Source organism: Falco biarmicus, chromosome 7 (genome assembly GCF_023638135.1).
Source record: "Falco biarmicus isolate bFalBia1 chromosome 7, bFalBia1.pri, whole genome shotgun sequence".
NCBI classification, from domain to species: Eukaryota; Metazoa; Chordata; class Aves; order Falconiformes; family Falconidae; genus Falco; species Falco biarmicus.
In genome coordinates this window covers 68,702,969-68,730,811 of record NC_079294.1, presented here as the reverse complement: position 1 = coordinate 68,730,811, position 27,843 = coordinate 68,702,969, and the positions used below count along the sequence as shown (strand labels likewise).

The following is a 27,843-nucleotide window of genomic DNA, read 5'->3' as shown; positions in this document are numbered from 1 at the left end:
CCAGCTGCTCAGGTAGGGAACTGGATTATTTATTTAGCTGCCGCACGGACTGCCCACGGTGGCCCAAGAGCAATTGCTGAGAAATATGATACATTGAGGTCTCAACCCGCGCAAACTGTACCTAAACTTACACTTTATTGCAGCTTAGTTCACAATCTTCACCTAATATAGGGTTACATCCCAGCGCAGCAAGCGGATAAATCATCCTGGAATATTACTCCGGCTAAGTTTAGCTGTGAGTGGAGCATATGTGCTTCCAAGTCACTGAAGCAAAGGCCCATAAAATACACTAATTACTGGAAGTTATGGTCACTGAGTGATTGATAGCACTCTGCGAGGCAACTTCTCTGTTTTCAGCTATTCTGACGGGCCTCCCCCACCACACAGCAATTATTAATTCATGACCCAACCCTCAGGCACTGGTACCTTTACTTCTAATTCCACTGCCACAAAGATGGTGATGGAGCTGGACATTGTCTTCATCCTGGTGGCCGCTGAAGATGGCAGACAAGGAAACGGAGCTAATGGCCACTAAATTCCGCACGTGTTGCAGCCACTCTGAATGGCCAAGTGAGACGTGCAAGGGTTTGCCCCTACAAGAAAGTCACAAACATCACACTCCTACAGCCCTTAAAACCAGAGTAACAAGGTGAGGCTCATTGCAAAAAAGCACTTTTTATTCGCTTGCTTGCCTTAATCCTCAACAGAAGATGTCTGTTATTACGCAGTCCCACCTACATTACCCATGGTCCAAGCTGTGAGGCAGCTCAAGGCACGAGTCTGCTCTCAGCCATACTTCAAGAAACCAAAAACAGCCAGAAATGAAACATTTGCTCTGTAAAGCTGGGTCCTTTCCAGGAAGGGTCTGGCCAAGGGCTAGAGCCACAGAAACCTGCGCTGCTCCAGGCCCTGCTATGTCACCCACAGAGGTGGCAATCCTGCGTTTTCAGAAACACTTGGTTCAGATTTGCTCTAATGTCGGTGTTATTTCGTGATCTGCAGCAACAAAGTAAACACCTAGCACATCCAAGCATTGCTTGTTATTAGATGGCTGGGCACAGAAGTGAGGCTTGGGGTTCTAAATTAGTTTAGAGAGGGTTGGAATTCAGTAAGAAGAGGAAAAGAGGTGGAAAAGAGGCGGGGAAAAGGAAGAAAAAAGGAGAAAAAGGCAACAAGGAGAGGGGGGGGAAAAGGCAACAAGGAGAGGGGGGGGAAGGCAACAAGGAGAGGGGGGGGAAGGCAACAAGGAGAGGGGGGGGAAGGCAACAAGGAGAGGGGGGGGAAGGCAACAAGGAGAGGGGGGGGAAGGCAACAAGGAGGGGGGGGGAAGGCAACAAGGAGGGGGGGGGAAGGCAACAAGGAGGGGGGGGGAAGGCAACAAGGAGGGGGGGGGAAGGCAACAAGGAGAGGGGGGGGGAAGGCAACAAGGAGAGGGGGGGGAAGGCAACAAGGAGAGGGGGGGGAAGGCAACAAGGAGAGGGGGGGGAAGGCAACAAGGAGAGGGGGGGAAGGCAACAAGGAGAGGGGGGGGAAGGCAACAAGGAGAGGGGGGGGAAGGCAACAAGGAGAGGGGGGGAAGGCAACAAGGAGAGGGGGGGGAAGGCAACAAGGAGAGGGGGGGGAAGGCAACAAGGAGAGGGGGGGAAGGCAACAAGGAGAGGGGGGGGAAGGCAACAAGGAGAGGGGGGGGAAAGGCAACAAGGAGAGGGGGGGGAAAGGCAACAAGGAGAAAAAGGCAAAAGTAACTTAAGACACATCCTACTGTATCTACTGAAGTGCCTAGATTCATCTAATGCATCAGCTGAAGAACTTCTTGAATTCTCCGTGTAGGAACGGGGAAATCACGCTTTTCACAAGTTTGCTTAGCGATGGCCTCATGCCACCCACTACGAGCCATCCTCAGCGCCTCTACCAGCACCAGCAGCACCCCCACGGCAAGGCCTCCCCTAGTCTCTCCAGTTTAAGCAAGCAAAAATGCGACTGCTCGCTCCAAGCACGCAAAACCAGGCCAAGTCCACTATGAACTGTCACTTGATCGGAGACACCTCACTTCAGCCAGGTATTTTGTTACGATATCAAGACTCCCGCTCTACATGGAGATTAAATGCAAATTCTCATTTTCCTTTTAAGCTTGACCCTTGCCATCTTCTATTGGGCTATTAATTAATATTCCTACTACCCCTACTCCGTGTCGTTTTTGACACTGTAGGTCACTGCATGGCTCATGTCTGCTTCCAGCAGTCACATGGACATCTACTGCTGCCCCACCACAACTGTACCCCTTCCTACCAAACCTTCACCAAGTCTCCAGCGCCACTACAGGAACTATGCTGTGCCACCAAGCTTCAGGGCTCCCACTGCCCCACCCCCATCCATTTACCTGCTGTTGATTAGGTAAGGGTGTAAAATTGATGAAAGACCAACCATAACATCCACACTAAGTGAAATCCTGCAGAAGACGGAATCGTGGTCTGTAGAACTTCCTGCAGATCAGCTCACAATCTCGATCTTGAACCATTATCACTTCAAAGCTGATGATATGTGACTAATCACTTATTTTAGACTCTTCAGAAAGAGTTCTTTTGAAACCTCCTCGATGCAACTCTTTACATCACATGTATGCAGTTAAACATTTTAAAGCATGAAGTGCTCTAAGAGAATCATCTTAAAGCAGAGCTGCTTCTCTTGTAGCACCCTCTTCAAACATGTTCCTCCTCTTTGCCTGCGTGGTGTGAGTGAACTCTTCCTACATCTCCAGCTGTGCTCCCAGCCCAAGAGTGCTGAAGAGTGTGCTCCACAATGCTGACACTGCATGCAATGAGTGCTGACCCCGCTCAGACAATATGTACCTGCACCTGAAATACACGATGTAAGGCATGTTTGTTGCATACATACCACTGTGTCTATATGTGGGAATGCACACAACTGCTGAAAATCTGTCCTATGACTGCTTGAAATATTGCTTAAACCAGCATCTTAACACAAATGTCACAAACAACTAGCAAAGCTTGAAAGCTCTTGCAAATACACAGATAACAGAGAACTCTGGCGACCGAAGACTTAAAATTCTCCTTTTGGGAGTTTTAAGGACTTGCTTCTAACTTTAAAACCTATATACAAACTCCTTTTCCCTGAAGGAGAGAACACTGATAATCTTTGCAAGAAAAGTTAATTTTAAAAGGAGGCCTGAAACACAGGAAAGTAGCTGTTTTTCTCAGCAGCGGACAGTGGAAAGTAGAGACTGGGATGTGACACAAAAGGAGATGCAAAAAGGTACCATCAGCCAAGCACACGAGCTCATATGCCACAAACTGAGGAAGTTTTGGAAGTGTAAGCAAATCGCTCTCATTTCTTGCGTTTCAATATAATTTAATATCAATTCTATCTGCAGACTGAATGAGCCCTGGATCTTCTGGCAAAGATCTGCAAGCGTATACTTTGCCTCAACCAGCAACTCTGATCACAGCTCTAGTCCATTCCCTTCCCAAAACTCCCTTCTCACCTACCATCTCTCCTCACGACACGTAGGAGACTCTGGTCCTCCGTACTGTCTGAAGAGCATGCCAGCACTCCTCAGCAGGCAGCCCCGAGACGGTAAAATCCAGCAGAAACCCAAGAAGCAACCCTCTGTGAAAGCAGGACCCGAGCAGGCACCAGCCCCACGGGTCCCACCAAAACTCTTCTCGCCCAGCCTCTCGTCTCTTACAGCAGCCCGTTATCCCAGGAGAAGCGGCTTGGCTGAAGGCAGACCTGCTCCTCACATCCCCGCAAACAGGCACCGCCGGACAAGGATTGCTGCCCGTTAAAAACCAACACGATGTATTTCATCCTCTTTTGGATGCTTTAAAGTTCACTTTTGGATAGCAGCCGTGCAAGGTAGGGTTAGAGTCACGGTGGAGAGGAACAAGAAATATTAGGCAATTTAATTTATCCTCCTGTGCAGGGCACAGCTCTTGGAGGGAGACCGAATGGGCGACGGAGCGCACACAGCACTCAGACTCAGCCCAGCCAGCCTGGAGTGTGTTTTATGACTGAGTTATAAACCCCTGAAAAACAGCTTTTATAAATGAAAATGCTGACACAGTCTTCAGTGAAGTGACAGCTATGTCATTGGTTTAAATTGAAGTTGCTCTGTCAACCACTATTTGCACTTAAATAAAACACCTACAGACCTCATGAAAACAGACAATTTGTGATGAAACAATTTTAAACAGTTTTACAGATTATGTGTTAAATTTAATTCCCTTCAAAAAAATACTGAAGAAAGAAATACAAACTCCAAAAAATGAAAGAATAATGAAAAAGCTAGCAACATTTGTTCTTTTTTTTTTTTTTTCTCCCTCCCTTTTAAATTTATTTTTTTGTTTTTGGCAAAGGGAAGACTGAGCACCCTCAGACATCTCTTACTTCACAAGGAACAAGAACGCTCACCATATCTCCAAAGTTAGGTGGTACCCACATCTAATACTCTTATATTCTGCTACCAATTATTTGGGGGGCTGTTTTCTTAACCTTCAAAAAGAATGGTTCAGTTTCTCCTTATACATAGCTATGCAGCAAAAAAAATTCAAGACATTTTAAAGGCTCAGAAGAAAATTAAAGAAAATTCAGGAAGATGTACTTAGCTGCTATTTTATGTTATCATATGTCAGAACAGCCCTTGCTAACTTGTCCCCACACACTATTTCTTTTAAATTAACATGCTGTAACTGTACTAGCGCAAAGTTGTAGGGACTGGAGCATTACACTACTAAGTGGAGATGATTTTAAAATCCTATAGTAAATGCTAGCTTCCCTTTTTAACAGTTCCATCAACAAGAGCCTGGGTGTCTCCACTACCAATCCCCATGTCAATACAGTGTTACTTTAATGACAGTGACCTTGTGTGGCTCTTTGAGCATCTTCTTCACCTTTTTTGAGACATTTTTCTAAGCCACTGTCCTTGCTTTCATCATTTAACACATCAGTCAAACCACTTCAATAAAACAGCGATCATGTTGAAGAGAGGTCTCGGAGGACCAGATGACATACCAATTAACAAAGCACACAGCACCGAATTGTTTTTTGTACATCTGCTTCAGAAGACATTTGTGGAAAGTGAGAGAGGGGGGGAAAAAAAAAAAGTTCAGAAGGTTTACAAGAGGAGAGTAAATGCAAATTAAAAAGAGTTTTCCTAATGTTGGCTAATATAATGTAAAACGTATCCTTCAAATCAAATTCATGACTGGACAGGATACCTACTAATAATCCCAAAATAAATTCCAAATATCTTGGTCTACATGATAAATCATCGGATTGCTGCTGCACATCTAAATCCAGTTTTTATTCAGCAGAGGAACGAGCAAATGCCCACTCTATAGGACTTCTGCATTTCTGTCACTCTATTCCACCACGACTCAAGAACATCATAGTCAAACCTTTATGTAACACAATCTCGGTTTAGCCCTTTGTTGGCTAGATTAATTTACAGACTGCCTGAGTACATTCTGTATCTCTCCCAAAATTGTGAGGGCTCTCCAGCACCACAAACCATTAAAATGGTTTGCAGTAAAACAAATTAAGAGAACTGCATCCCCTGTGACACGTTAAAGTATGTCATTATTGTAATTCAGCATTAGCTTCAGTTAGACTCTGGAAAAGATTTACAAGACCTGAACGCAGTGATTCAGCATTAAGTATTTTCATTTTGATTAAAAATGATTTGGCAGGGAATTTTTTGTTCGAAAACATGACAACGGTCTGGGTTCACTTTCAGGCTACAAAATGTGAAATTTGCCTAGACGCAGAGGGCCAGCACCGAGCCCCCTTCACTTCTATCGTCTTCTCCTAAAAACAGCAGTTGCACTTCGCTGAAAGGTATATTTAGCTTCACCTTAGTGACACGGTATTAGACCAGAAGAAAAGGGAAGGGCATCTGTATTTTCTGGTTAATAGTATCATGCCTTTGCCAGGCTGTGCCAGAAAGATGAGGCAAGTCGTCGATGGCTGGAACGCTTTGTTCTGACAGGACGCAACAACAACTTCAAGCAGGGGGAAGCTCTCTCATGGACTGTCCCCAAGCTGGAAAACTCCCCCGAGAGCTTATGGCTTGAGCTGTCAAGGCTGCAAGGGTTTCCCAGCTGTAGCTGGCTTGTTGGAGGCCAGCCAAGGCGGGTGTGAAGAAGGCTGCGTGGGCCATACACCCCCTTCTGCCACCACCAGACCAGAGCTACCTGTCCCTGCTCCCAGACCAGACCAAGGCAGATCTGGTTTTACTGGTCAAGAGGTTATCGTAACACAGGCACTTCTACTCAATTTACACACTCTAGGTCATCATTCCTATAAACAATCATTCATTTATTTATAAAGTCATTGAATTTTATGTTTTGTAAAACACCTGATAAGACCTAAGCTGAAAAGAACAACCTTTTTCCTGAACCAAACCTGACCTTGTTCTGACCAAACCTGCCGAAAGCGTGGCTTCTCCGCAGTGACCGCGCTTACAACCACATTCCTTCAAACTGCTTCACTTTGGTAAGACTGTCTCTTGCTTGAACCTGTATTTGTGAGAAAGCTTTCTCAAAGGCCTTGTGAACAGTTCAGTTCAAACACTTCATTTAATCATGCAAGGAGACACTCATACCGTCGTGCAAATATTTCTGCAAAGTTTCTGCAAGGCCGTTAACCAGCTCAAACCTGGAATCTGCATTACGCTGTTTTAATTTTAACCCTAATAATACAGAAATACTATCACTTTTGATCCCACAGGTGTTGAAAGGATGCAAAGGCATCCATGTACCAGGCCCTACTTCCTACTCTTAAGTTTTATTAGAGGGTTTAAGGTTTGTACAGAGGCTCTTTAACTGAACTGAACGCAGTTAAGAACAAACCCATTCTAAATACAGCCAAGAAATTTTGCAATAATTGAAAACATGCACATATAGAAGAGTCTACAAAGACTACACTGAAATATTTTGATTCTAGATTGATCTGATTCTTGCAATGGGCACATGAAAATGATAGATGTTTGCATACCTCCATGAAGGAAATCCCTAGACTCCAAACGTCCGAATGAATTCCATACTGTTCTCCTGAAATCCGCTCAGGCTGCAAAGAGATGGAAAGAAACATCTTCTTGAGCCTCGCAAACAAACACACATACTTATTCCACAAAAGCTAGCCCAGGGCAAACAAGTCGACTGAGAAAATGCAAAGAAGCATATAAAACTCACCAGCTAACCTGGAAGAGAGCAAATCCGCTCTTCAAACTTGACTTATATATCTATTTTGGCTTCTTCTGCAAGAGCAAAGGACTTGGTAACGCTCAGACTTGTAGCCATGCATTGCTATGCACCTTGTAAAGTTGGCCTTGGCATAAGAGCAAAGGACTTGGTAACGCTCAGACTTGTAGCCATGCATTGCTATGCACCTTGTAAAGTTGGCCTTGGCATTTGTGTTTGGGCTGTTTTATCCAACAACAACAACAAAAAATAGCCAATGGCTTGCACATGCACAGCAAAGCACGAAGGTCAAGCTGCGAGAGTCCGGTGGTATATACTCGGTGGTATATACACCTATAGCTCAGCCCAGGCACAACAGCAAGGCGTGACAGGAAAACAGACTCCTCATGCTGAGTGAAGGTGTTGGGGAGTAACTCTGGTTTAAAAAGCAAAGTTAGGGAAGCCAAAAGGATCAATGAAGTCACATGCCAGCAATTTTATCTTATATACTTTTTAATTTCATTTTTGACCTATGGAGGAAAAAAAAAAAAAAAAAGGCTTCACTCAAAACTATTAATAGCAAGTTTAATGCCTCATGAAATAGAGTGCTGTAAAATGTAACTGCTAGTTTTTACTTGAAAGCTACAATTTAAGCATTTCCAAGGTCAAGTACAGCATGAAATGTAACAATAAAAGGCTCCATGAGACTTCTCTCCCCACTGTGCTGTTAATGCACCTGTCTAGCCCCACCACCTACGAAGTACTGGCTGTATTTTTAGTCTTTAATAATCCAGAGACCTTTTTTAGAAAACAAACTCCCAAATTAGTGCCAGTCCAATGTGTTTTCGGATTTTTCCTCTGCACAGCTAATCCCAGGTCAAGAGCTTTTATCGCAGCGTGAATGTTAAGTAAAAAACCACAGTGCTGCCCACATTATCTTTAAGGATAGCCTTCCACAACTGCCATAACCTAAAAAAACCCCACCCACCCCAGAATGTAACTGGCACAAAATCTTCTTGACTGAGCCTCATTTATTTTGAGCTGAACGGTGACCCAAAAATCTTATTTTTTTTTTTTATAGTTCATTAAGGCAAGCCTTCATTAAGTACAGTTAGCCTATCACATCTTAGCGATGTTTCTAACAGCATCATATAGGGATACGATTTTTAAGCATCCTTTTATACTGACAAAGACCCTCATAAAGATGCAGATATGCAGCCAAAACCATACACTGATAGATATATCTGGCTTTGGAATATAACATGGTACCGGCTATCCTGGCCAGGCATGTTTCTGACCAGCAGACACCACACCGATGGCAAGACGGAAACACCCGCAGATCATCTCAGTGCAGGGGAGACCCCGGCCTCTCCCGAGCTGCCAAAGCAGATGCATAATTCACACCGAGCAATATTAAATTGGTTATTCTTCTGTTATAACAGCTCAAGCTTTGCACAGCATCTTATATTTAGAAATTATGTACTCACAGAAGATGGTGGCAAATAAATAATTTGCACGTTTAAACAAAAAGTCTAGTCACATGAATTTAAAGAGTATGGAAAAGAAGATGAAAATCAGAGTAACACATGCATAAAGTAAAGTGTGCAACATGGAGAGCATCCTAAAGATATACAGTTCAAAAATATTTTCTCTTCATTTCCACAGCTGGTTACTTTTTTAAACCAAAATCTTTTTTCTATATAGAGTGGTGATAAAACGATTTCACAGAAAATGTATTCTTGTTGGGAATTCTAATTTCTCAATCAAAAAGCTTTTTTGCTTATTTCAAACAGCAATCTCAAATTTTTTTAATGATTTCAAATTCACTCAGTCTGCCAAGCAGCCAAGCCAAAGCTTATGACTTCCTTGATTTTTTGAGGACTTGACTATAAATCTTATGACGACAAATGACTCATTCAGCAAGAAAAACAATTTTAACACAAGAAATCAGTACATTTTAGCTTAAACTTTTCTTTTTCAATTAACAGATGAATACATCACATTTGTCCATAAACAATAGGAAAGAAAAAAAAAAGTAATTTATTTAATGTACACCTGGGAAAGAGAACAGTAATCTTGATTTGTACACTAGAAGCATAATACAATTTAATTCTCAGACCTGCTTAAGACAACTCTTAAGAGTAACAGCTGAGTTGGAAAAGTTGATTAATCTGAAGCTGTTTATTTGCCTGAATTACTATATTCCATTTCTTTTAGAAAATGGAGGCAGAGAAATCAGCAGGCTTTCCAGCGAAAGTGGTAATAGACAAGACCAGATTTTTTTCTCTTTTTTTTTTAATAAACATTTTTCTGCACATAATATTCTGATGACAGAGGATAGCCCAAGTCTTTCTAGGATGGTGACACGAGTGTTTCAGAAGCCACATAACGAGTATACCTTGACTAGAAAAGCACTTAGCAAATAAATGGGCACGCTTTGGTCTGCCGCCTTCTTACAACAAAGTAAGAAAAAATACCTGAAAGCGATTAAAGGTCATGGATTTCTCTCTCCTTTTTTCTGAGGTTTGAAAAACACAAGTATCACCCACTTTGTATTGTTCACACTTTCTTTTTTTTTTTTAAACAAGCTGAACATTTTTTTTCCCTCTTTAATATTACAGTGTAAAGTACTTTGTTAAAATAATTTTAATGGCCAAAAATAAAAGACAACAGTTAATACACCGCTCTAAACTGAAGCATTTAAGTTTTCGCATCTGTTAAATGGAAAACTAGAATTAATCCCATTGATCTAATGGAAAAGATGGGCTAACTTTTGTGGTTTGCTTTCAGACTGGCTCTTGTCACCATATTAATCTCAACGACACGAACGCCACATCCAGTGTCAGGTCAGCTAGAGCTGCTAAACCCAAACCTCACACCCCAGCTACCCGCAGCAGCGTTCTCCCAAATGATACATCTCTAGCGATGTGTTACTTTGATCTAAAAATGATGGGAATTTATACTTTAACGTACAGAAACAGGACAACAATAGTCTCATTGTAACAAGCACTGACTAAAATTTATATAGAGAAATGAAACGTACTGGTGACTTAACGTATGAACATTACACAGTGTGCAATTTAATACCCTAATATTATTAGTCCAAATATTTTTAGCTTCACATGGGAAGTGTTTAGGTGTCGAGAAGCCAGTGAGATGCTGCTCAGGTTTAAATGCTTTGCTGAACTGCAGGCTGGAAGCAGTGCTTCCCAACCCACGGACAGCACCGGACTGCCAGCCGTCTGCAAAGAGCCGCAGACTATCCACGGAAAAGTGTTCCGTAAACGTGAAACCCAACTCTCTTCTTTGTTCCCGGTTGTTACAAGGCAGTAAAGGCAACTAAAAACACATGAAAGAAACACTTTTCCAGCATTACTGTCCCCTATCAGCAAGAAGGGCAGCTGCCACTGAGCTGGTAGGTGAGCACAGACGGGAAGGGAGCGGGTCTGCAGGGAGCGAACGGGAGCTGTTTCATGGCATCCGCAATCACGGCAGAGCTTATGCCAGGGACAGGGAGAGATGAACTTTGAGAATTGATTTAGAACATATCCTGCATTACACAGAAGATGACTGCGAACAAATACTTCTATTTAAATGTTATTCCTGCATAAATCCACTTACCGCCATATAAGCATTTGTTCCAACATACGTCTTGGCTATAGAATTCACCAGCTATCAGACAAAACAGTCTGTTAGAACAATATAAAGATAATGTGGAAATAAAATGGGCAATTATTCCTCATTTAACCTACAATCATCATTCCTATAAATCAACTAAAAATTATGTAAAAGGGAACAAATTTATCTGCAAAGGCATTAAAAATGATTAAATCTCTCTTTTGTTCGGAATGAGAGTTCCAATTTAAACAAGCACTGCATTACAGTTTATGGCAGATAACCTTAAACAATTCTGTTAAACAGGATGCTTATCGCTTTAGTACCCCAAACTAGTCTGATATAAAAAGTCAATTTGAAGTAGGATTGAACACACTCATTTTTCAGTCAGCTGGCTCAAGATGTGAATAAAGCCACATTCATCACTTGAATGCAACGAGCGCTAAATACGCTGGAGGGACAACAGACTCTGACAACTTATAATACAAGGCTGACCTTCTCTTTGGTCCTCGTGTTTGGCTGAGAGTAAAGGTGCTGAAATTCAAATCAACATCACAGCAAGCTCATGGGTCACTATCAGAGAAGTTCTCCAGGGAGGCCCAAAATGGAAATTAATTAAAATTTGTGCTGCACATTGTAAAAGCCCACCACTATTGTTACTCCCAATATTAATTTTTATTGTGGGCCAGTTGGGCTCCCCAGACACATCTCTCGTTCTGCCCTCCCTTTTGTCTGGCCAAAACGCTTTCATATCAAAGCTGCATATCAATGAAGTTTGCTATTCGTAAGTAGTAATTACAATATCAGCAGTTTTTACTGTCATTAAACAATGAACAATCATATTCAGATGAAGAAAAGTCGCCCAGAGATTAAAAATGAATAGGGCTCTCCCAGAAGAGGGGAGCTTGCTGTGGGGCTGTTTGTCTGGCAGCCAGGTGATTTTGACATTAGAAAGAGAACGGGCAGAGATCTAGAGGGGGAATTACCTGTGTGCTAACCCCAAAGTCACACAGCTTCACCTGGCCTCGCGTGTTCACCAACATATTAGACGGCTTCACATCTGTCGAGGGAACAAAACTGCATTATATTATCCTAGATACTCATCGTCTACACGGAGATCGTTACGAATATTGGTACGATAGATTTTAATAGGAAATACTTCAAAGATATATTTCAAATGCAATCTCTGGTTTGTGACAGACAGTAACACAGATGACATTATATCTGCACCTCTCACATACTAACAATCCATGTTATTAAATCTGCAGGTGACACCAATCTGGGAGGGACGGCAAGTGCACTGGAGGACAGGACCTAGAATTCAAAGTGATCTTGCCAAACTGGAAAATGAGACTGAAAAAATAAGATGAAATTCAACAGGGACAAATGGAAGCACTGCATTTAGACAGGGATTAATCAACTGCATAAATATAGGATTAAACAGCTGCCTGGAGTGTAGGCTGGAGCAGGTCTGCAAAAAAGGATCTGTAGATTATGGCATGGAGTGGAAATAACAGAGCGGGAGCAAACCCTGGACAATTTAAGAACTAGCCAAAAGCAGCCGTGCAAACAGTAAAGCCTGTTTTCATATCAAGGGATAGCTGGGCTGACCTTCTAAGGTTCATCCCAGCCCTGCGACTTTGTACTCTAACACTGCAATTAACCCTGCCTCCCTCTTCTCCAGCAGCCCTCACTTAATTCCACATAGTGACAAGAGCAGAATTTAATATTCTATAAAAACTACAAATACAAAGCATCCCATACAAACACCTGTATACAGGAACACAGTCAAAACACAAAACATACAAGCACATTCCAGCCTCCTCCTGCTACAAGAACACATTCAGTGCAGCTTTGCTCCCCGGCACATCATTATTCAAAGCTACTGGCTTCCACCTCCATGGCTTCTGCTGCATAAAACTGCTTCGATCTCATGGTTTCAGAGCTTTTACAGAGGTTAACCGCCAGCAACGCCTTAAAATGATTACTAATCCCGCTCCAGCAAATAAAACATCAACGTACATCATAAAGCCAGATTGTCAGCACAAAGATCTAAATGCTGACCCCCTCTGATGCCAAAAGAGGTTGGTGTGCTTCTGCTGCGTACTGTAAAATCGGTGTGTGAATGAACTGCTGATCATCCAGCCTGACTGTAGTGCAGGAAACATCGAGCATCTTTTCTGTTCCAGGGATGCCAGTCGGAAAGCATAATGTGCACGTTATGGCCTGGCTTAAACTTGGGAAGATTAGAGCACAGTGGCTTTGCCTAATCACTGCTTTCTTCTGTCAAAATGGATTAAAAGCAATAGCTTGTATCTTTGCCTTCTTTAAAAGTGAACACTAGTTGGGTGCAGATGGATGAAACCCAACTAGAAAAGAACCTAATTTTGTTTATCATTAAGTTTGCCTTTGTTTAGCAGATGTTTTCTGGTACCACAGTAGCTTGCTTAATTCGTCTCTGTAATGTAGAAATGTATAACCTCAATTAACAAGCTGATGAAATGCTTTCCTATATTTGAGCTAAAAATCCAGTTCAAAAAAGGGGAGAGTTCAACAGTAGGTTATATACTTTAAGTGGAATCTGTACATTTTATTTTGTGCAACAATACTACTGCTATATTTTGCAATTTCCCCCCCAAAGTCAAAAGAAAAAAAAAGAGTCATGAGCATCTCCATCGTGCTACAGCATCGACAGGCTTCAGTCTGCCTATCTGGATCCCCATTTCATCTCTAGGAATTCAATCCACGTGCTGTATTTTTGATGGATTTTTTACCTATTCCCCAGCCTCAGGTGGTAAGACAAAACACAGCTACAGAGCAATCCACGCACTCACAAAATCTCTCATACACTTCCCAACAACATTTCAGGAATATGTTTTCCAACTGAAACTTCAGGGAGACTCAAATATTTGCTTGTGGCAACCCACTACGCAGCACACTCCTCTCTGGTGTTGACCGACTTTACTAAATCTAACAAGACATGCCGAGTACATCAGCAGGCTCTACCCTGAATCCCGAGAAGAACAATAAGTTGCACAGTAATCCTGTTTAACCTTCTTTCTAAAAATATGGCAGCCAATAGAGCTACCTAGTTACTCCGCTTGCGCTGAATAGTAATGAACCAAACAGCAGATGCCATCACACATGCAGAAAACACTGACATTCTTCACCATGGATCCAGCTGTTTACAGTACTAACGCTTTTCAAAGAAAACTGCAGTATAACAAGAGGCTCTTGCTTTTAACTGTAAAGGATGTAACAAAAATAATTGATAACCAAGTGGACAAGAGAAACATTTTGGTGCGGTAGGGCTGGAAATAGGTTTGTGGGACCAGGACCGGATCAACAGCATCATTATTTAATGAAGCAAAAATCTTTTCACTCTGAGTGAAGGGTCTGGAAGGCAGAAGGAAGCTCTAAGCTTGAAACACTATGACCTCACAGAAAGGGATGAGGAGACAACAGGCACGTAGCCAAATTTTCTTTCTATAAGGACTCAACCATGTCATGAGTTCTGGATGTCACGTTGTCCTGCTTCTGGATGGTCTCCCAGCGCAGCCCACAAGTCCTTGTTTCTTTAACATAACCCACCAGAGGAACCCACCAGGCCACACCTGTCCCCTGTCCCACCAGGGCTGGCCAGTTCCCACCGAGGAAGAGCCAAGGCTCTGTCCAGCCATCACCTTGTGTCACTGGGGATCTGCAGCCCCCATATCCCCTTCCCTGCTACCATGTGGGAGGTGGCAGTAAGTCAGTATCATTAAAAAAACATCTGTCATTCATTAAGCGTTGCTTGATCCTGAAATCCTTCCACAAACAAAACAAAACAAAGAACAAAACCTCAATCAAACAAAAAGAAAATCCTAGAAGAAAAAAAGCAATCAGCAATCAGCCCATTAAGGGAGGGAAGCCTATGCAGGCTGGGGACTCTACTGAGCAAGCTGCAGCCAAACAAGCACTTCTAAGAACAAATACTACCTGTCCTTGCAGCAGATTTTAAATTACACTGCAAGTGGGGGACTTAAGCAAATATTTGCTATGAATTCCAAGGATCACATCAGTTTCCTCAAGAAAAAAGGAAGTGACAATCCCAGATAAAAATGGCACTTTACAAAGTCTCTCATATTGAAAGTGGGGAGAAAAATCACCCAATCAGTAAATTAGCCTTTTTGTTTCATAAAAGGCTTCAGTTAATGGGTTAAACATTTTTTGGTTTTGGAAAACAAATGTGCATAAATAATGTTCTGCACCATCTGCTTGTGATTAATATTACTGTTTAGAAGTAAAAGAATTTAAACAAGAGCCAAAAGGGGTCATTATGCTCCCATTACCAGTGCTTGCTTAATACAAATGATTTCTATGAAACATCATCATAGAGGATGAACAAGTCCTCTTTATGATATATCTGCCTAAGTCGTTTCACCTCTCTGCAAACAAACGGGACCTCCAAGCTCCCACCAGTAAACAGAATTGTCAGAGGTTTCAGCTTTTTGAACACCAGACATTTCAGTCATCTTGTTTTATTGTAAAGCAAACAGATTAATGATTGTGGGGAAAAAAACCACAGATTTTTTAAAAGCTGTCTCTTGACTTTTTCTGTCTTTTAAAAATATAAAATTGTAATACACCAAGTTCAAGGAAGGCAAGAGATACAAAAGCACAATTTCAGCTGCCAACAGCTCACAGAATGTTACTGTTAAAGTGAAGCTGCTGGAAGAATAAAAATACTTGTTATAACAACCTCATCAGCATGCTTTTTGCAGAGGCCACGATCATTTCTTTTAAATAAGCCTAAGTAGTCCATGAGTTTATGTGTTTAGCTATACATGTATATATACCTGTGTATGTATGTGTATACATATACAAGCCCTAGTATTTGTGTTTGTGCTTCCTTGTATGTCACAAAGCTAGAAAGGCTGGGGGTGGGGGGGGGAGAGTCAAACATGCTCCTCTGGAAATCTTAGGTGAAATCCTCAGCAAACTGCAGCTACAGCTGAGAACACTCATCGCCTGTATTGCACTAGTGCCCGACCCTACCAACTAGCACTCCACGGCTCCAGCCAAAACAAAGCGGATTTCAATATCCTTCCATGGGAATACCCCGGGGGGGGGGGGGGGTGGGGGGGGGGGGGAGGGGCGGAAAAGAGATGATCTGAGTGGTGGACAGACCTCCCTTCTGCCACACACAGCCACGGAACCAACCGACAGCCCAGAAAGATCTCCAGATCATCAACTCTGCTCAACCTTGCACATCACGAACTAGAAAACACTTCCAAAAATCTGACACAAATTTAAAACCTAGACAGAAACCAAGGTGCTCAAACTGTGCAATATGTACTGGCCCCCAGTACAGTCATGCATACAAATATAGATCAGTACAATTAAACACAAGTGGGTAACATTTATTTCATACATTTCTTTTAATAAGGAGGTGTGAACAGAGAAAAACACACCAGATAAAATGCATATGGTCTATACTTATTCTTGAACTTAACAGATTTTGGTTTGTCTTTATACAAACTTTGACTTTGTACATGATTAGGCTTGTTTAATTGCTAATTCTGTTTTAAATCTAAGTTAATTTCTCATTACCCTTCCATTTCTACTTCTTATCCTCTGGGGAAAAGAGCACACTTATCATTGGGACATTCTCACATCTTCCAAAGAAGTGGTGTAGGTGTTAATCTTATGTTTATGTTTGATGTGGGTGTGATGACTATGACTACAGCTTCGGGTTTATTAACATGCACGGCTATCACCTCATTAGTTGCAAGGTTTGTTTTGAAGTTAAGCTGTAATATTTGCTGAAATGTCTGATCTGGAATAAAAGACTTGCTCATTGTTTGTTTCCTTTGCTTTAATCCGTGCATTTAGTCGCAAACTGTCGTTTGCTGCACTGCCTTACAAAGCTTCTTCACAATGATTGCTTCCCCACCTTTGTTACCGTCACGGTGGAGATTCTTGACTTCTTAGCCTACGCGAGCTTCTCGCATGGTCTGCTTCACATGTGACAGCAAGGAAGTCAGGGTTAAATTTTCTTTCGTTTACTTCTGATGCTTTAAAACCAGTAGGCAGCTGATGGAGATACTTTGAGAAACAGGCATCTTCCTTGCATTGTATTACTCTGTACCCGTTCTTAAGATACACAAGTACACATGCATTTTCAGTGTCCTAAAAATGGGTACAGCGTAATACTGAAAACCAACCCCTTGAGGAAACTCTGCTGAACCCTGGAATGCTCGTCATGCCCTCCATGGCATTTTGCAGTGCTGTTATCACCTTGGTCAATCTAGCAGCAGACCAAGGCCAGAAAAATCTGAAGTGTGATGAAAAATCAGTTTCTGCACTTTTCTTTAGATCATAGCAAGGACCGCAGACAATTCATCAAAAACTCAAGAGCTGCTCTTCAATCAAGTCAACGAAACCCATACAGAAGGGGAGATTTTGTTTTACCAGCAAAGCAAAAATCAGACCCAGTTTCCAAATTTACAGCAGAACAACAATAAACTTATAGTTACAGTGTTTGTGCCTGACCGCAATGCTCTCTCCAAATCACATTCAGCATGTGGCCAGAATCTTTTAATGAAAAAAAAAAAAAATAATCAAATCTGCTTTTTTTTTTTTGGGTGTTACAGATGTGTGGCAAAGACTGTGTAGCCTATTCAGATGATACCTAGCCCCGCATATCGCAGTTACTTTCCTTTTATATTTATTCTGACAATTGCTGTGGCAGCTCTGGCATCTAGACATCTTGCTGCGAGTGGATGGACACAATAAATCTCTGGATCCGGTAACATTCAGGCTAGTAGGTGAAATGTTTAAACTGTCATCAGAAACGAAGCCTCCTTGGTAACCTGTGTCTGCAACGAGTTGGTCATGGACTCTGGGTTATTCCTGTTCTTTTAATCCAGTGGCAGCCCAGGGTCAACTACACCAGCAGCCTTAGCAATTCACTCACCCTCTAATCGGGGTAACAAAGCCCTTACTTGATCTCTACTCACTCTTCTGGCCACAGCCCGCTTTCTCCCACCCAGGAGAGAGCCTGCGCTCTCACGTCAGAGCAATCTCCCAGGAAGGAGATGGTGTGAGACCGAGGAGGAGTTGAAGCCGATGTCCTGTTGCACAGCCGCTTGCTGGGCCATTACACAAAGGAAGGCTCAACCTCCTCCTCCACTACAAACTCATCTCCACGAAAGCCTGAGGACAGTCTGAGCCTAAGCTCTAAGGAGGAGCAGGACCTCAATACATACTGGTAATTAGTATTTCCTATTAGCCTGCTCTCCCCACTCAGCGCACAGATCTCCGGATGACTCTCCAGAGGTGCCTGACTCCTTGCGCTGCTCACACGGGGACACGGGGCACCTAACCCAGGCACTGCTCATCGCCTCGCCAGAGCCTCGCACCTACTTCTCAGCCACTCCAAAACTAGGCACGCCAGAAGAAATGGTCTCACCTATTCGGTTTGCAACTTAAAATTTTCTGTGTGTCTCTCTGCTTTACACTTCTCTTTCAATCACAAATGAAGTCGGTTACTGCACACTCCAACTGTGCACGCGGGCTGAGTGAGCAGATGGGTTAAATTAAACAGTATTGTTAGCAACATTAGGAACCAGAGCAGTTACTTTCAGACACTTTAGAAACATTATAAATGTAATGAGTTTCTCCTTTTTTTTCTTCTTTTTTTTGGGGGGGGTGGGGGTGTAGAGGGAAGGGCTTCTTTGTTCTTTAAATAGCATTTCCCACTTTTTCCAGAACTGACGTTGTTTTTGAAAGGTCTAGTATATCTGAACTAACTTACTACAACAGATAGATTTCAAAAAATAATGTAGCATTAAAAGCCAGAAATAAATGAGATGTTTAAAAAAAATATAGAATAGTTTCCTGAAAGAGAATAAACAGCAAAACCCCAAAATCGCTTATGTCCAAGCAGGTTTAAAGTTTCTTTAATTATTCATGACCATGTTAGAGGACAGTGGGCTACAATTTTAGAGATCTGAGACTCCAGCAACACTTGTGGCTGTTGTGAGATTTTTGAAGTACATAAGAAAATTCACTATTTATCTTCTACTTTCGATACTAGTCAAACATCTGATTTTCCTTGCCGATTTTTCCACTGGGCATCCGTTTGTTACCCTAAGCATCTAAATCTCTGTAAAATTAACTTCTCTCTTTAGTATTTTTCTTTGCAGGGGAGGAGGGAGGGCAGTAAAAGAGAACACTAGTAAAGTATTTTATCAGAAAATGTGCAGGGCTAATGAGTAAGATTCATTCCGCATTACTCCACTGGAATTGTATCAGATGTTAGTATGGTCTACTGTCTCTGCAGAAAGTATTGTTAAAAGTAACATGGTATTTCATCGGAAAACAGAAAACATCTGTTACTCACCTCTGTGTAAAATCTTTAGACTCCATAAATAGGTAAGGCCTTTCACAACCTGAATTTAAAAGAAAAAGCAACCATGCATATTAAAGATTTCTGGTAAGAAACACCACACATCTCAGCTGGCGTGAGTTATTAAAGACCCAAGTTCCAATGAAGAATGGAGCCAGGACCACGAAAAGGGGAGACTAAGCATCCCTTCCAAACCACTGCAGCACCCAGATGAACCCCTGCTGCAAACCTGCTGTGGACCACGTGGCAACAGGTTCTTTAAGAACACACAAATAAGCTTCCTCTCAGGATCTGTATGTTGACGTTAGCTGAGCTTATACTGAATCCCTTTAGGCATTTCAATGTATTTTTAATTCATCTATCTTTGCTGGAGTGTGAAACATCACGAAATACAAAGTGCGTAATGATTTGTCTTCTTGCAACAAAAGCAACCCAGCGACACCGAAGGCCAGAAAACAACAAAATCTCTAACAGCCTCTCCCACGTCACCCTCCCTTTCCCTTTCTTTCCATTTGGTGCATCTGTACTTTTTTCTCCTTTACCTCCCATGCTTTTACTTACTCAATGCAAATGCAGAACATTTCTTCTTGGACTGTACAAACTGTCTCATTCTTCATGCCCAGAGCAGCTGTGGCTGCCCCATCCCTGGCAGCGTCCAAGGCCAGGTTGGACGGGGCTTGGAGCAACCTGGGCTGGTGGAAGGTGTCCCTGCCCATGGCAGGGGGGTTGGAACTGGATGGGCTTTAAGGTCCCTTCCAACCCAAACAATTCTATGATTACTCATCTTGCACCAATCACAGATCTTACTGTATTCCATACCCCCAAAAAATACAATTGGAACCCCTAAAACTTAAGAACTGGGGCTGACTTTGGGCGTCTTTTTATTCCAGAATTTGCTCCTTCCACTACCTAAGCTGCTAAAGTCAAACTCAAAAACCTGTTACTCCAGTACTGTGTTGGGAGTGCCTTATGTACGAGATGGATTTTAATGAAAATTTGTAGGACATGCATTTGTAGTATGAATGCAAGCGTTATCTCCCTAAACAACAACCCATGACACTTCCTTACACAGAATATATACACGTGGCTCTTCCAGAACCAACAAGATCTTCACTGGGTCCAACCGCCACTCTATTTATTTTCCATATAAAAAGTGATTATAATAGCCCCAAATTAAACAAGCCGTTCAGTCAACTCCCTAAGAGAGCTGCTGGGTGTTACAAGTTATCGTCTCTGCAGGTTTTGTTTCTGTAAAGTAATTAAACCCCAATACTTCTTGCATTTTTAACACTGTAATTTTTCCCTTAGATTTACTACTTTCACAAGCCCAGAGAACTAACAAGATTCAACAAATATATTTCCACTACTGCTTACTTTTTACCCAAACCATCTCTGCTGTCTCAGCCAGCTTTTTTAATAGAGCAAATCTTTTTTATAAAGTTTCCATCTATGAGATGACATTTCATTCATTTTACTGAGACACACTCCTTGTGTATCTCCAGAACAATAAAGCATTTCCAACATTTGTGAAGTTGTATGAGATTTTCAGTCAAAACAATTACATTCTTCTCGTTGTCCGAGTAGACTGAAATGAAATTACTTCTGTTACAGTGATGAAGCAAAGTGCTAAAAATATTATACAGTGTGACAGCAGACCGCAGAGTAATCTTCAGCTTTCCTATTGGATTAGAAACTCTTTCAAAAAATTTATTTTGTAACCAAAACCAAAGAATCTGAATCTCTTTTGTAAAGCAAATAATGATTCCAAATCCCCAGTAAATTGCTCTAGGTGGCAATTCTTCAGCATTAAACTCACACTCCATACCCAACAATTACCTGTAAAAAAAAAGGCCTTGGTCAAATTCTGCATACCCAGTGGTGTGGCCTTGTTCACATTAGTCTTCCAAAAAGCAAAACAGGGTAATTCTACTTACACAGCATTTTGACATAAGAAGGGGGAAAAAAAAAAAAGTATTGATGCAAAAATAAATAGAGGTGATGCAACATTCCAGGCTTCCTCCAATGGTGAGAGTGGTTTTGAGAATAGTAAGCCTCTTTGATTATTAAACATATATTTAGACTATTTAAAATCTTCAAAACCATTATAAAATAATTTATTTTAAAGCATGTATTCATAGAAAAAAGGAAGTATTTCCTACAGAAAAAAAAGATAATGGCTGTGAGTTATTAAACACCTTTATTATGGAACATGTGCTGAATAAGCAGTTATAAACGACACAGTATTAAACAAACTCCCACATTCAGATTCTCTCAGTGTCAGTGTACAAAGGAATAAAAGGAGTTTTACCCTTTATCCTGGGCTGCAAATATGTGCACAGGAGCCCCCCAAATGGACTAACCTAGTGTAAAGTACTATTATTCACTTACCTTACATTTGCCTATTATGGAAGGACTCTTAAGTATTAAATATTATTCTAAAATGGTGCTGGAAGAGAGTATCTTTTGATTGAATATCTAGCAGGAATTATTGGTATTCAGTAAAGTAGGTTTTACAACAATGACTTGACAAAGCCTTGACACAAAAAGTACTTCTACCTGCTGTCAATCACTCACTCTCTTGACAGTTCAAGTGCACATCCTTTCAGGGAGAACTTCAATCAACATTAGCACTCAAAATACACTGCACAATGTCACTGCTTCAGAAATTGAAGTGAAAATAAATGCGTGAAGTGGCAAGCAAAGGCAGAACAGGTTTTACATTGGCAGACCCAAATAACTACACATCCGTATGAAAAAAGGACTGACCACATCATCATTTTGGGGTTCCCAAGATGATTTTGGGAACTTTTCCTTTGGAAAAACACACAAGCCCTTCACACAACCAAAGAACACAAGGAAGAAGAGAGATTTCCCCTTCTTGTTAACACTCTCTCATACAGGCAACTGGGATGAATTTTACAAAGTCAGAGATCCCTCCAGTTTCTTGGGGACCAAGTCTCAGCGGACTCTACCTCTCTCGTACCACTTTATCCTGCCCCCGAAAAACCAATGCTTCTCCCCAGGCATTGGCAAATGCTTTCCTCCTTTAAGGATATCTTTTCACTGCCTTGCTTTATTTTCAGCATTCTGCCTTTCAGCCTCAAACCTTCCACCCCACCCTTTACTCCTCAAAAAAGGAACGAGGAGAGAAGCGCATCACACTCGGCAACACATTTCTACTATTTCAGCTTGAAAGCCGACTGTCCATCACAATTAATGGTGATCACTTTTTCAATGGGAAACAGCTAACAAGAATGCAAAAGAACGCTACGACGTACAGACTACATATATGCCACACAGCTGTGTGATATCCAGTCTACTTCTGAGCGGACAAGGGTTCACATCAGAAGAAAATACAGCAGCAGTTGCTATCATCAGAAAATGATTGATTGTTGCAGCAGACAAAACTCTCCTCTGGTTCCTGCCAAATCATGGGAAAGTCTGGTTGGGAGGGGAGTGGATGAGGAAGCAAGTACCATTCGTGCCCGTTCAGCCGTGCACTGCGGGTACCCGGTAAGTATTCATAGCAGGGTTTCAAGGAAACAAGTAGCAACCTAGTCCTGTCCTTCTGGCTAGAGAAAGTCAGGGTTGTCAAGAAAGGGATGTCTCTCAGGTAGTTCAGCCCCAGCCTGTGGAGATCAAAGAGTGCAAGGAAATGACCTTGAGTACAACTCGGTGTTTAATTGAGCAAGCGGAGCGCAGGGGCAACGTGCTCCCTTTGCCACGTTGTGTTGAGCAGACACACATCTTGTTCCAGAGCAGCTGGAATTTCCTGCACCTTTTGTGCTCATTGCTGTGAGTAGGACAATCGGTTTTAAGGGTTGTCAGTCCACCGTTTTTATGATGATAAAATTTGTGTAAGAAGAAAGGAAGCAAGAAAATCATCAAGTCGGAGCGAGAGGGATGCAGGGATGCTGCTAAATGTCTATACTGCCTGCACCATTTTCCTCTAGAAATGGTTTCACTTAAAAACTTCTACAAATATAACAAAAGGGTACTCTAATTAACAGATGTGCAGGTCACACATATTATTAAGCAGCTTCAATAGACTAACACATTGTACATGTCTCAGGAGAATAAAAGACAAATGACTCTGTGTACGTAGTGCAAGGAAGGTAGGAAGAAAACATACAGACTGGAGGAAAAAAAAAAAAAAAAAAAGACTATGGAAGCTCCAGCTTTTGTCTACAAAATCCATCCATGTGAGCTCCAGCTTTTGTTTGACATTCTCCTTCTCATCAGTACATGAACAGAAATCCTCCAGGCTTTGGGTAATCTTCCCAAGCTGTTCAGGGTGGGGATTATGGTGTCTGTGTACAGTACTTGGCAAAAAGGTGCCCCAACCCACAAAACGGGCTGCTGGGCTCTACCGAAACGTCAGAGACCGAGATGCAGGGTAGCCATTTGTGAAGGCTTAAAAGAGCCATTCCTGCTGCCGCTGATAAATTCTAGAGAAAACAAAGGTTTCACTGCCTCTTTCCCACAAGTCTACTCTGCCAACTGAGCAAAAAATCAGCACCAGAGCAGAGGAAGCTGCCAGGGCTGGCTCAGCCTCAGCGCACACCTTCTGTTACAGAGAAGCAGGAGAAAGGGGTGAGCTCCTTCTAAGAAGGTACCCACTTCTTTGTTCACCTCTTCAGTGACCCTCTGCACTGCAGTGGGCACAGCACAGGTTGCTAAAGCAGCAAATAAAATAACTAGAAACAGCTCACCGTCCATGTCAGGGAGTCATGCTCACTAACTAACAGATTTGTAAAGAGGTGACCCTGCAGGTGAACAAAAAAACAAAACCAAAACCAAAAAAAATGTCAAGACATAAAAGATGGGGCTGAAGCACCACCATTATGGATAAGTGAAAAACTGGAAGACAACCTCTGCAGAATACCAAGCCAGGTGGGCCAGGGAGGATGGTGAAGAGAAGAGACAAAAGCAGGTAAGGAAATGATAAGGAAAGTTAGCGTGGCTGTATTAAGTACACAAACATGAAGTGAGATAAGGAAAAGGAGAAGGAATAAGCAGCTGAAAAAATGCTTGAAGGCCCATCCCGGTATTGTTACACTATACGCATGCTACTTCGCATCAGGAATATGAGGACACCATCAGCAACTTGCATTGCTCCATAGGGAAGAAGAGATGAAACGTTTTTACTCTGAACTAAAGGTGAAAAGCATTCAGATTCCATGAGAAACTGCTAGGCTATATAATGAGCAGATTTGAAGCTACTTAGAGGAAACAGCATCAGAGAAGGATGTTCATCACCCTGGGCAGGCCACACAAATTAAGAGGAAAGTAGAGCTGTGAATTACAATGAACAGAGACTAAATAGCTGCCTGTGTTGGATTAAAGGATTTAAATTGTCAGCTTGATGTATAATGAATGTGAAAACCCAGCACTTAATTAAATGGCACATGATAGAATAACTTTGTTATGCTTTAAAGTGCTTAAGTTATCAAAGTATTCCTTATATTTAGCAATTGTTTAGCAGTATCTCTCTCCCCTGTGAGATCCACTAAGACATTGGTCATTTACCCTGCATTCAGCTGCGCCAAAACATGGAATTTCACAAACCCCCCATTCCCCCCTTTTTGTTGTTGTTCTTTAATTTGAGTTTTCAGTCATGGCTAGTGAATTTCTAGCAATGCAGCCACTGAATGCTGCTGAGACACAATGATGGGCTACCAGGTGTTCTAAGGATCCCACTGTCAACTCCTGCTTACAACAAAGCGAGTAGAAATTGGGGACTGATAGTTCTTCCCAGATCACAGACCATGTCCCTGCTCATCACCCCTAAAATGACTATTGGCTCTTCGACTATGACTGCTCACATGGGAAGGGTGCCAGCACAGGGGTGAGATAGCAGCCTGGCCCCCAGCAGCCTCTCTCAGGCCTGGCTTGTGCCAAATACAAACTTCAGCCTCCTCATCTGCCTTAAGAAGTATGTCTGCCACAGGGGAAGACAGAAAATGTGTTCTGCCATTGCGTTTTGGTCACAGGAATGGACTTACGTTTTTCAACCTGTGAAGCAAACCTAATGGAGTTACTTTGTACAGAATAAGGACAGTTAGTATGGAAATAATACACAAAAATCAGCAGAAGCAGCAGACGAGGGATCACCATAAGGGCTAGGACGGGGCTTCTGAATCAGTTTTTGAAGGAACCATGTAGCACAGAAAGACTTAAAAGGCTAAATAAAGGTGGTTAAGCAGACTGCTCCATTCTGTAAGAGTCAATACAAAGAAACAAGACCACACAGTTCTCCAGCAAATTCTCGATTTCTGGGGTTTTTTTTCTTATCCCATTCAATTTATCACATCCATTTAAATTTCTTGAGCCTCTGGCAACGCATGTGTTGGCTATTCAAAAGGAAAGCTTCCTTAACCCCGGTGTCTTTGAGCACACAGAACGGTTAGGAAGAACAGGAGATAAGAAGGACCCTCCCTTTCACAAAGCCACAATGAAGAGACAGACTCTGGGGATAACTCTGTGTCCCAAGGGGGCACATGAGCACTCAAATCTCAAATGTGTTACGTACACAATCAAAAACTGCAAGACAAAAAGAAAAAAGTACTTACAGCTACTGCTATTCTTCCGAGTACATGTTCTGGAATTTTTCTATAAACATCCAAAGAACCCCCTGCAGGGATAAACAAAACGTGCTTAGGTAATACAAAATGAAATACTGCCCTAGATTTGAAGTCACAAGGGTTTTCTAGGCCTTGCTTATTAATAAAAAAAGCATCGACGATGTAACAATAACTGTGTCAGAAATAACTGACCTTAAAAATCTACCAAACTCTGAATAAACATATGAATCAGGTCTCCTTTCACCCACACTACTTATTTTTGCTTGCAGCATTAATACTTAAATTCCTGTGACAAGACCTCCCCATCACAGGGCAAAATACCAAAATTGGAGAACTCACAACCACCAGGCTTCGAGTAACTTCTTGGGAATAATGAAATCACCCCTAAAAGCAACGGTGGACTTGAAAGTCTGAAGTATCCTAACTCTTGTCCCAAAACCTGGTGCTAACATGGTATCTGACGCAATGCTTATACGCATGTTTAAAGCTGCTTCCTCCTGACGACCAAACCAGTGAAAGCTGGGCTGAGCATTGCAGTCTGTGTCCACGCTGGTATCTGTAAATGAAAGACCAGAAGCTCCTAGGCAAGCAGATGAGTTTTGCCAGTAATCTCCAGTATGGGACACAACTTGCTATCTAGCATAACCCTGTCCAGCCAGCATCATACATTCATGGAGAAAGGAGAAAAGAAAGAAGTCCCTCTAACAGCCCTATGGACATTCCCAAGGGACAGGGAAGGACTGTTTCCCTTATCTTCTGCAAAGCAGATTCGTGACCAAACCGGTGTTCAAAATGTTCCTAGGGTAAGAAAGTAAATTTAAAATTGAGAATTGAAAATATCCAAGTAGAACAGTAAAAAAAAAATAAAATGGACAAGCAAATTACAGGCAGAACATATTACCGCTAGCTTGCAAGAGCGTGTTGTCTTATTCAAAGCTCGAGGTTCTCGGAAGCGCTCAACACTGATCTAACTGTGCTGTCAGTGTAGCGTATCGATTTTACTGATGACACCACTGGGAAAAGAGTTAGGCCAATACCAAGCAATAAAGAAACCTACACTTTGTACTTTGCTTATGGTTCAGTTTTTAAAAACAAACCCCATTCATTCTGCAATGCTGCAATCCAAAGAAGTCACAAGGTCCTTATTCTAGTCTTCAGCCTTAATTATAGTGGTTCTTACTTGCATTTAACTTCTTATTCTCATGATTGGGGTTTGTAGTGGTAGTTGTTGGGTTTTTCCTCCACGTCACCTCTACTGTCAGAAATACAGTGTAAGTTTGTCTTCACTAATGTTGCTCTGATTCCAGGTCACTGAAACTACTATTCATTCATTAAGGTTAATTTTTCAGCTTAGCCTGTGGATTATAATGTCTCTCAGTTTAAAAGTAAATGTAAGTACCATGTAATGGAAATAAGAGGATGTAGATCCATGGATACCTACAGCTCATTACAAAGGCAAAACAGAAGGCAATCATATGGTAGGTAGTTCCTGTCAATGCTTGTAACATATCCTTCAGTTTTGGACAAAACACCTATCTTCATGCACCAAATTGCTAAATCTCACTATTACAGATGTCATTAAAGGTAGTGCTGTTTGAAAAACGAAGGAAAGTATCTTTTTGCAAACAACAGGGGAAATCTGCCATTCTTCTATGGAGAAAAAATTCTGTAGTGGGCATCATTTCCAAGCCCAAACACCACCAGCTCCCGTATCTACGTGGAGACACCTAGGCAGAGTCTGATAACCTGCACCTCTCTCTGCTTTTAAGGGGAGTTTAGCAGGTGTTCAGCAGTTTCAAGGAAAAGAGGCAACAACATAAGTAAAAGCCAATACTGCATCTCACCATCTTAATCTAGAACATCATTTTTATTCTAAATATGAAAGAACAAAGATTAGAAAGCCTCATTTCACATCTCTGTTGCTCCTTAAGATCAATCAGTAGGTGGGAGGGTGATCCAGGTCAGTTTAACCTCAGGGTTTTGATCTTTGCCAGCTTGGCTTTTTCCTGCTTGCAGGTGCCAAGAAAGAACTAATATGGTACTACACGTGCAC

At 41.9% G+C, this 27,843-nt stretch overlaps 1 protein-coding gene across 5 annotated transcripts in view; it reads right to left on the bottom strand.

The window, feature by feature from the left end:
• Positions 1 to 27,843, bottom strand: part of MAP2K5 (mitogen-activated protein kinase kinase 5) — a 140,913-nt gene that overhangs the window by 58,497 nt on the left and 54,573 nt on the right. For 3 of the 5 annotated variants that reach the window (XM_056345546.1, XM_056345547.1, XM_056345550.1), the window contains exons 12-16: positions 25,779 to 25,840; positions 19,201 to 19,249; positions 11,801 to 11,874; positions 10,821 to 10,871; positions 7,015 to 7,086 (exon numbers count right to left, since the gene is read on the bottom strand). In XM_056345546.1, the coding sequence (XP_056201521.1) occupies positions 7,015 to 7,086; positions 10,821 to 10,871; positions 11,801 to 11,874; positions 19,201 to 19,249; positions 25,779 to 25,840 (308 nt within the window). The remainder of the gene's footprint in view (positions 1 to 7,014; positions 7,087 to 10,820; positions 10,872 to 11,800; positions 11,875 to 19,200; positions 19,250 to 25,778; positions 25,841 to 27,843) is intronic. The other 2 variants (XM_056345548.1, XM_056345549.1) reach the window with 1 other exon arrangement.